Below are 10,658 nucleotides of genomic sequence, written 5' to 3' on the forward strand. Positions count from 1 at the left end.
TTTTATTGTTATGTGCACTCACTAAATCCACACCAACTCCCTTGGGAACAATCACAATTCAATCGACATAAGTATGATTCATTGAAGAGGACAATTTGTGCATTCTATTTTTCTTTTTAAAAATAAAGGATTAACTTATCAAAGACAATAATACATATGTTCAAGATTTTCTTGAATTAGATGATTCCTAATGATTTAGTTCATATTTGGTGTAGATTAAAAGTTAATATAAACAATAAGTTAAAGTTAATAATTAATTAACCATGCACTTATAATTTTTCAATTACATATTTCATTTAATTTTATTAAAATTTACTAAATATTTGATTAATATTGACTTAGTATTAACTTTTATAGAGTAATGCTATACGAACCGAAAAGTTTCACATAATTCATGCAGGGAATACTTGGCACAATCTCATTGGAGTTGGTACACACTGTTTACTGTTATAATCTTTTGATTTTTCCTAAAGCTTTTTTCATCTTATCATAGATAATTGGTTTCATCAGGCCCTGTTTATCATGTTGCAAGTTTAATCTGGTTCACAGTAGATACTTGACTTTAAAATTTTTGCAACTTCATTTTAGGCTTTCGTATCATTTTGTAGTATTATAGAAATCTTACTATACCAGTCACATCAATATACATTTGTTATGGTTATTTCTGGTTTGATGAAAGTACAAACACGATGTTTCGGACCATACTTTGATGATTCGTGGCGGTAATAAAACATGGCTATCTCCTGGACCTGTACTCTGAAAAAATATACATAAAAAAGGAAAGTGGCAGTAAGATAGTTGGGAGTAGCTTACTGAGCCTGAGCCTCATAGACTATGAGCATTTTATGTATTCAGATCATCTAATTGACTGTTGTAGTTTTAGTAAGTTGCATGTAGACCGTTTAATATCTTTTAGCTCCCTTCTCTACATGACCAGGAGTGGACGTGTTCCTTTTTTTTGGGTAATTGAGATGAGAGAGGGTATTTAAGTTGAATTCTTGAGAAACATATATTATTATAGACTCAACTGCTAAGATTACTGACTTAGGATGGTGCTATTATGCAAGCCCTGTCTCTACGTTCTGTAGTTATGAATCATGAATTATGACTTTATGTTATGTTTGAAATTATTTCACAACTTCATTTATATTATAGGAAACTGGACTCGTATATGAAAGTGCTTGTATGCATATGTAGGTGGCTGTTGACAAGTTCTCTGGACGCTCTCGTGGCTTTGGATTTGTCTCCTTTGATGAAAAGAGTGCAATGGAAGAGGCCATTGAAGCCATGAATGGAATTGATTTAGATGGCCGAACCATTACTGTTGATAAAGCGCGCCCGAACCAGGGTTCAGGTAGAGATTATGACAATGATCGCTCACGTGACCGTGAACGTGATCGAGGTCGTGATCGTGAGTATGGAAGTGGGAGGGGATCTGGTGGCGAAGGGTGCTTTAAGTGTGGCAAACCTGGGCACTTTGCTAGAGAATGCCCAGATGAAGGGGCTAAAGGCAGTAGGTATGGGAGCAGGGATGATAGGTATGGTGGCAGCGGTGGTGGCAGGGGTGGAGGCAGTTATGGTCCTGACCGCAATGGAGATCGATATGGAGGCCGTAACAGGGATTCTGGTGGCCATGGGGGAGGTGATCGATATAGTCGTGACCGCTCTGGGCCTTACGATCGCCGAGGATCTGGGGGTTTCCGATCTGGGTAGTTCAATGTCTGACTTTATGGTATGCAACAAGTCACTGAAAATTTCTTTTTCCAATCTTCAGTCTATAGCTTAACTGATGGATTTGTGTTCATATTTGTGACAGCTGAAGTCATTGAAGTCCCGGTGCTCCTGGATGCAAGTTTTACATCATTTCTCTCTTGTTGGCATGTTGGCTAAATGGATCATTGTTGAAAGTATGACTCGGCATTAATAGTTTACGTATATCGTATCACTAAAATGTTCTATGGTTTGGTCCTTTGGGGTCCTATGCTTGTTTGATGTGCGGTTTCGAATCTGATCTTAGACTTTTGAATGCTATTATTCCAACTGGTTGCCTCCTTTCTTGCTTACACTACAATTAACTGCTGCTGGATTCGAATTCTCTCGCATTGGCATTATTCATCTCAATGTCTTTATGGAGTTATATGTGAATGAGGAATGATGATGAGAACTTGGAATTGGTGATAGTAAAATGTGGCCCCACCATCAGGTGAGCTCATGGAATTGAAACATAGATTCTAGCTTAGAAGTCAAGACTACTTTTCTTCTCCTATAAACTCGGTTTTTAGTGATTAAAAAAGAGTTAACAGGGTAATTGTTTATTTTCTGTATTTGAACCTTACCCAAAACTTCAACTCATGTTTAATTTCTGATTCTTGCAGTATTAATAATGTTAAACTTTTGGCAGGCTTCCTGGCTAATAATTATCAGATACCTGATGGTTGGCTTGCTTTTGCTTTTGGGCTACATTTATGCATAATAAAATTAGCTTTTTGAATTGCGGCAAGACCTGTGCAATTCCTTTATAGCTCTTGTTTTCTGCAAAAGTAAACCGAAGGAAGAGTTGCATTACTGTTAAAATACGCAGCAGATTCTATAGGTTATCTTCAAGATTTCAGCAACAGTTATATCCTGTTCGTTGCGATCTGGATTCACTTATTATGTTCATTTCAATAACCTTAAGGATGGTTTTCCCTCAAAATTGCTGTTCGAGGCTGCTGCTCACTTGAATTCAGTACTGTCCTGATTGGAAAAAATTCATTCTTGGTCCTGTCCTTGTTTTCTCTTCTTGCACCTGTTCGTTTCTCGTTAATTTTCCTAATTTTGTTTTTGGGGGAAGGTGCTGGAGGTTGAGAAAACCTTTTCTTTTCCCTTTGTAGTTCCTGCTTCCAAATGGGAAAGCTTTGTCGTTTATTCTGTGTACAGCTAGCATGCATCTTCTATTCTTTGCTGAAGGTTTGGTTTTCATTAATTTTTTGTGGTCTTGAGGAACTTAGTTGCTTTGATCTTCCAGCCCATAATGGCGTAAAAGGATTTACGTTGTTAACATCAAATTTAGAAAAAAAGGTTTCAAATCAGACGCATTCTTAGAGGATACTCATCAAACTGGTGTTCTTTCACCATCAGTGGATGTCAGGTTTGATGTAGTGTTGCTCATTATCCTGTCACAGTTGAATTACTGAGTAACTGCTTAAATTTCGTGGTCTTATATGCACGCTTATAAGCCATTTGTTGCACCGTAGAGTAATATCACTGTTTAGGTTGACTTTGTATTCTATTGCATTATAATGTCAATTTCTATCACTACAAGTCGTAGCGGCCCAGCGGGTGTTGTCTGGTTCATCTCCTGGCAACGTACCGCTGGCTATGGCTTGATCTGGGATTTGATTATTTTCTGTGGAATAAAATTAACTTGTGTTTGGTATACGCTTCAGTCTCAAAATTTAATTGGCCTAATATTCTTGACATGCTCAGATGTGGTCGTAATGTTATTCTTTGTGGCTATTTGATATTTCTTTGCTCATTAATTGCCTATTGATTTGTTGGATGTTGCATGTTTGGCTAATTATCCTTTTCTTTGAAAGTCGTCATGACTTGCATGTCTAAATTTATGAACATAGTTTTTGTTTCTGAACTTGAGTTGATGCTTAGAATTGAAGCGAGCTATATTTGCACGAGGATCGATCGAAGCTTCAAACCCTTTTATGTTATATTTTTTGAGACTAGGCCTAGTGATGTTCTTAACTTCAAACTTGAGTTGCAGAAGGGATTAGTATTGTTAGCTACTTTTACATTCTCGAACAGACCATTTAAATGTTGCCAGAGGATCTGGATGCATATGAATAAAACTCTGAATAAAGTAAAATTCTATGTTCTATATGTACCTACTCAAGGATGGAGTTTACACTGATTCTGTTTAAGTTGGGTCCGTAACCGAGGGAATGGTAGACGTATTTTGAGCCTGCTTGAAGAGAGAAATGGACAAGACTCGAGCAGCTAGTAAATTATGTCAAATCCTTTAATACAAGATTCTTTTCTTGAAAGGAACTCAAATTAATTTTCATTGATACCAATCATTTCAAATCTCGAGTCGAAATTTGGGGAGCCCGTCACCCATTCCTACTTAACGAAAGTAAAAACAGCATGTCTAGCGAGTGCACGGCCTTCCAAATTGGCCTTGTGTCTAACACGGTGCAATCTGAAGCTGGAAAAGATAAAGAAGGATAAGAAGTTGAGGATTATTTACGGTCGACACTTCATTTACACTGTCCGATTCAATGCAATAGATCACCTGCTTGTGTGCTTTAGAAAAACACAAGCCCTCAAAAATAATGTAACATTCGAAAAGATGCAGGGAGGAAATCATGGAAATACAAGAACATTAACTAATGAAGATCAGATGGTTTTATATCTCTTTTTAACTTGCTCCTGCGGAACCAATGGCGTAAAGATTGAAAAAATCAGTCATCTAATGAGAGAATAATATACGTGTAGAAATTAAAGTATTATCAAGATTTAACAATCTGCTATTAATTTTGCAATTATCCTATATAATTGTGTGGATCGCGTGATTAAAATCTACAATTTTGAGACATTGTATGACAGTATAATCCGAAGGAATTGTGGCCCAAACCAAAGAATACAAAGAAAGCAAAATTAGCAACTGCTAGCCTTCTCTTCTCTAAAATGTCTGATGAGGAAAATAAAACCACCTCCTAAAAGAAGAAAGAAGTATTATTACTTCGAGTTTCTTCCTTTTCCTCTTTTAGGCACATGATATTTTCCAAAAAAGAATTTCTTGCTCTTCCTTTGGGAAAGGGACAATTAGGGAAATCTTCTTGATTGCAACTTTCTTCGAACCTCCCGAAAAAGCATGAAAAAAAAAATGGATGTGCAATATTATATCTCTTTCATTAACTTCTTATAAATAGCCACGCTTCTCCATATCCAACAAGTATCAAACCCTGTATTCTCCCAAATTTCCATGAAGTCAACGAACCGAAAAGAACCTGAAAATGATACCAACAAGATGTTGGCAAATTATCAACATCAGGAAAATGGGAGAAGAACCAAGATATATATAATATCAATAAGATGAAGACGAATAAAAAATTATGATGAAAATGAAGGCTCAAGCACGACATTATATCGTTGTTCTCAAACGATATTTGCCCTCTTTCGGTAACAATTTCGTTGCTTAAAGGGTCTCGTGACAAACGGTTTGTAGGATTAATCAAGCTTTGTAGAGAATAAAACACTTAAGCACATGTGTGATTCTCCAAAACTTCAAGGACACAAGGAGGAAAAAATGAATATTGAAGAAGTAGACTTTGGTTTCTTCTTGTGGAATGAAGAGATGGTTTTTGTCAAATGTTTGTGATATGATTACTATGTCTTTTTAAAGACCATCAAAAACCTCTTTATAGCCATGAAACATTGCCACACGAAATGGTGCCAAAAGGAAGCGAAAAGCTGCCAATTTCAAACCACAACCGCCTCCGACAGTCACTGCGTGACTACCATGCGATCGCATGGTATAACTCCATGCGGTCGCGTAGAGTTCTTCAAACTGGCCTCTCCAGTTTCGGCTTGTGCCATGCGACTGCATGACCATATTGCTATGCGGTCGCATGGTATTCATCTTGGGCATCCAATTTTAGTTTTATTCCACTTTTGTTCCTTGTTTCACTTTCATTCCACACACATGATTCTTTTGATGTTGAACAACAATATATATCAATCCTCCACTTGTTCAACATTCAATAAAATCTCATATTCAAAGTATACGATACCCATGCATAAGGATTGGATATCTTTCGATTTGAATCTAATCATAGTGTAATTCAAACAAAGTAAAATTAGAATCAAAGGTAGTCGTAGTTTTGAACCAGTTATTCCATGTGACAATACTGGTTCAAACACACACACTAGTACCACGTGTTCTCAAGTTTCTCATAACTCGCTTAGCGCTATTATGGCCTTGCGCCCATCCTATTCAACAAACTTTATGAGAGAAACTCCAACTCTCAATTGAGGCGACATCACCTCGAAGTTTGTTTCGGTGAAATTCTTCCAGTACCTTTGTTACTTTTAGAGATACTTGTGTTTTAGCACTGAACTTTATTAAGAGCTTTAATGCTCAACCCTCACTTTAGTAACCACCAGCATTATTTTATTTAGGAGGTTATCGCAAATTTAATATAATATTGAAACTATCCTACATATCGAATGACTTATTTTTTACCATTTAAACTCACGGATTATCTTTTGAGTAATGATAGGTAGGGTTGTCGTCATTGGTAGACTTTTATAGTTTAGGATTTTCAATCCCATCCTACTCAAAGTAGATATCACTAAATCTCTATTTAGAGTTTTAGTCAAAGGACCCTCTAAGTTCTCATTTGACCTTACATAATTTAGGGAAATTATTCCATCCTTAATTAATTTCCTTATTAAGTTACGTCTAAAACTTATACGTCTAGACTTCCATTATATGTGACTTAGTATCTTATCAAATATAGCTAGCCAATGATCGATTTATTTGATAGATACAACTTCTCATCATCAAAAATTCTCTTTTTATGAAGTCACAAGCTTCTCACTTGCTTTATTTAAAGCTTTACATATTTTCCAAAACATGGTTGGAAGATTTTTATCAACCAATACACTAATCAATCACTTTAATTTTTTTGTGGACAATGATTTTCAATAGCATGAATATTCTTTTAAATTTTCAAATTGTTGTGCAAACGCAATAATCGGCTTTCACCCAGTTTATCCACCTTAGACTTAGTGTATTCATCCTTATAATTATATATAAGAGTTTTCCACCTTTTCTCCTTCATAGATATATTTATATGATTAAAAGGTTTAGGGAATTTTAACTTTTATATTAAGTTACCCCCACAATTCCTCAATTAGAAATTTTCATGCAATCTTGTAATATTGTAACTTGAACTTCTCATACAAGTCAAAAGCGTTATTAATAATCCCCACATTTGGGATTATACTTGAACTTAGAGTTCATCAACTCTTTCTAATTCAATATATTTATCACTCTGATAACATCCTTGAAAGGTTAAGTAATTTCAAATAGTAGTAATTAAGTCACAATGTACTTCTTCAAACCAGTATTTTGATCACACAATTTGATCAAGGTCATCTCACAGACCATTAATGCTTTTCCAGGCACAAACCAACTCAATTGGTTCCATAATTGAAGTCAAATTCATCCATGAGTAAGGCTAAACATCTTGATTCACAAGATTTACTACTTTTCCAAACATAAATGACTTCTCGCTTTTGTGACATAAGATAAGATTGTATCATGTCAAACCATAAAGTATATGTTCGCCTTATTCATATTTGGACAAAATCACATTTTGTCATACTAATATGCAAACACAATTTGTGCTCTACAAATAAACTAGAACAAATCATAATTTGTCATACTTAATGCAATTATAATTGGCATAAAGTCATCTCACTTAATTTCACAGGATTAAATGAGGCTATCAACATTAACCATATGCAAGCACAAATTAGCATAAAATCATCTTACCTAATTGAGACTTTCATCATAGATCTCCACCAAAAGGTATATCCAAAATCCAAATCTTTGTATAGATTCATCAAATGAAAACACTAATCTGATTCACATGATTTTAGACTATCAAAGAGACACCAACAGCGTGCCTATTTACTGTAAATGAAATTTCCTTGCAGACAATTTCTATCATGGATTAGTATTAGCCAATTCCGCACAAAAGTATATGCAAATTTTGGAAATGACATATGATAAGCACAATCACACATGCAATCTGACATTTTCCTTCCTTAAGTGAATAATATGATCCAATTATTCTCCAACCAAAAAGACATAGATTTCCTCATGCATATGTGGTGCAAAATTCAATGGTTTCTTTCCATGGTGTCCATTTATCATCACCGTCAACAGTTTTCGAAACCACCATATAATTTTTTTTATTGTTGGCACCGTTTCAAGTTTCAACATATCAAAGATGCAACATAAGTTATATTTTATTCTTGCAAATTGATATCCATTTTCAGAATCATATCCGCATTAATGACTCCTTTCATGTAAAATGCCAGTAAGTTCATCATAATATGTGATGACAAAAATTTGTCCAAATTCCAAATTAAATTATGATATAAAATGCACCAAATCGTCAACTGAGTCAAGTTAAGACCAAAGGAGTGGATTCTCATATAATCCATCAATTTTGGAATTTTAAAGAAAGCACATGAAACTGCCAAGGTGTATAAATTAGTTTCCTAATTTGCACATGGTGATCGGTGGGAAAATTTATCATCAGCCTCTATTGTTGACTATTTCATTAAATACCAATTAAATGAATAATATAAATTTATACAGAACTTATCTGTAATTTCTTCATTAGAGGCATGAGTGTATCAAAAAACATTCAACAAAGATGTAAGCAACAACACAATGGTTGGCATATCATACATGCCCAGGCCCGTTCGAAAGTGAGGACAATTAACCGCAAACCATTTCATGCATCAAGACAAATGAAATCATGCTACTCAATTCCAGATGGATCATAGCATTTCACAAATGAGTATTCCAGTCTTTTAAAGCAAGAATAAACATCTTTCCACAACAACATGCATATATAATTTTCAATATTATATAGTCACAGAAATTTTAGCTTTAATTATAATGCCACAGATGCATGATTTCAATAATTCAAAGGATTGATTCACGATACACCGATGATGCATATTATATCCATAAAAAAATATCTCTCATGTTCATGAAATCGAATCATAGTTTTGACTTCCCGAATGGTATTCATACTTGCCTTCACATAAAGTTTCGTCCCATCAAACTTTTTAACCAAAATCTGGATCTTGTCAACTTGATCTTTGCAAAAGTGATTTAATTCTGTATCATAAAATATCGTTTGAGATTGTTGGCAAATTATCAACACTGGGAAAAATGGATAAGAACCAAGATATAGATAATATCAAGAAAATGAAGACGAATAAAATTATGACGAAAATGAAGGCTTAAACAAGACATTATATCGTTGTCCTCAAACGATATTTGTCCCTTTTTGGTAACAATTTCGGTGCTTAAAGGGTCTCGCGGCAAATGATTTGTAGGATTAATCAAACTTGGTAGAGAATAAAACACTTAAGCACATGTGTGATTTTCCAAAACTTCAAGAACACAAGGAGGAAAAAATGAATATGGAAGAAGAAGACTTTGGTTTCTTCTTGTAGAATGAAGAGATGGTTTTTTCTCATATGTTTGTGATATGATTACTATGTCTTTTTAATGACCATCAAATACCTATTTATAGCCATGAAACATTGCTATACGAAATGGTGCCAAAAGGAAGTGAAAAGCCGCCAATTTCAAACCACAACCGTCTCCAACAATCACCGCGTGACTACCATGCGATCACATGGTATAACTCCATGCGGTCGCATGGAGTTCTTCAAACTGGCCTCTCCAATTTCAGGTCGCATGGCCATATTGCTATGCAGTCGCATGACATTCATCTTGGGCCTTCGATTTTAGCTTTATTCCACTTCCGTTCCTTGTTTCATTTTCATTCCGCACACATGATTCTTTTGATGTTGAACAACAATATATATCTCAAGACCTTACGAGCTGTTAATGGTGACATTGAAGGGCAAAAAATTCAAACAATTGAAGAAGAAGTTTGCGACTATTCAAAACGAGAACAACGACTCAGAGCTGCTATTTTAGGTGCAAATGATGGTTTACTATTGACTTCGGCACCAATGATCGGCGTTGGGACTATCAAGAAAGATTCCAAGATGATGATATCAACCGGAATGCTGGTTTGGTAGCCGGAGCTTGTAGCATGGTGATTGGAGGATTTGTGTTGGTGTACTCGCAATATGACATAGAGGTGGCTCAATTCAAGAGAGAAAATAGGGTTAAGAGTGTTGAAAAAAGTGAGATGGATCAGGCCAAGAAAGAGAAACTGCCAAGCCCTTTTCAAGTAGCTCCAACATTGGCCTTTGCTTTTTCCTTCGGTGCATTGGTGCCTTTCATGGCGATGGTCTTTATAAGGAACTACCATGCGAGGTTGCACTTTTAGGGTCTGGTGGAGTTGGGGCCTTCTTGGGGAAGACACCTCTTGTGAAATCTTCTTTAAGGGTGTTATTTGGAAAGTGGTTGGCTATGGGAATCATTTTTGGTCTTCCCAAATTGATTGGTTCAACTCCACTATAATGAAATAGTCAAAATGCTAGATTCAACCAAAAATAAAAATGCATGTAAAAGTATTGATAATAATGCGTATGAAGTGTGTCGTAAGAGTTGGTATTAATATATGGAGTAATGCTACAAGTACATCACATTTGACGGTATGGTTGACAATCCAATGCTAAGCTGCCACCTCGTTGGGGTGGCCCACCATCAGTTTCAAGGTGGTGGGCCACCCCAATGAGATGGCGTTTCCGTGCGACCGCCCCATGAATGTATTTCTTGCTGTACACACATTATTTTCCTAAAATATATTAGTGATTTCTTCTTCTTCTTCACTTCGTTTGTTTCAGAAAGTGCACTTCTGCCTTACATTTGTTTCTTTAAAAACTAAATATGTAGGATAATATGGGTAACAAATCACCCATATAAGATGATT

The 10,658-nt window shown here is 35.5% G+C and overlaps 1 protein-coding gene and 1 pseudogene across 1 annotated transcript; both read left to right on the forward strand.

The window, feature by feature from the left end:
* Positions 1-1,060: 1,060 nt before the first annotated feature.
* On the forward strand, positions 1,061-2,414 carry LOC111394243 (glycine-rich RNA-binding protein RZ1A-like). The gene is made up of 3 exons (XM_023020002.1): positions 1,061-1,084; positions 1,198-1,732; positions 1,817-2,414. Exons 1-2 carry the CDS (start codon positions 1,061-1,063, stop codon positions 1,711-1,713), a joined length of 540 nt encoding a protein of 179 aa, XP_022875770.1. The 3' UTR covers positions 1,714-1,732; positions 1,817-2,414.
* Positions 2,415-9,363: 6,949 nt separating this feature from the next.
* LOC111394244 lies at positions 9,364-10,246 on the forward strand (annotated as a pseudogene).
* The last annotated feature ends 412 nt before the right edge of the window (positions 10,247-10,658 follow it).

Source organism: Olea europaea, chromosome 5, assembly GCF_002742605.1.
Source record: "Olea europaea var. sylvestris chromosome 5, O_europaea_v1, whole genome shotgun sequence".
In the NCBI taxonomy this organism is placed as follows: Eukaryota; Viridiplantae; Streptophyta; class Magnoliopsida; order Lamiales; family Oleaceae; genus Olea; species Olea europaea.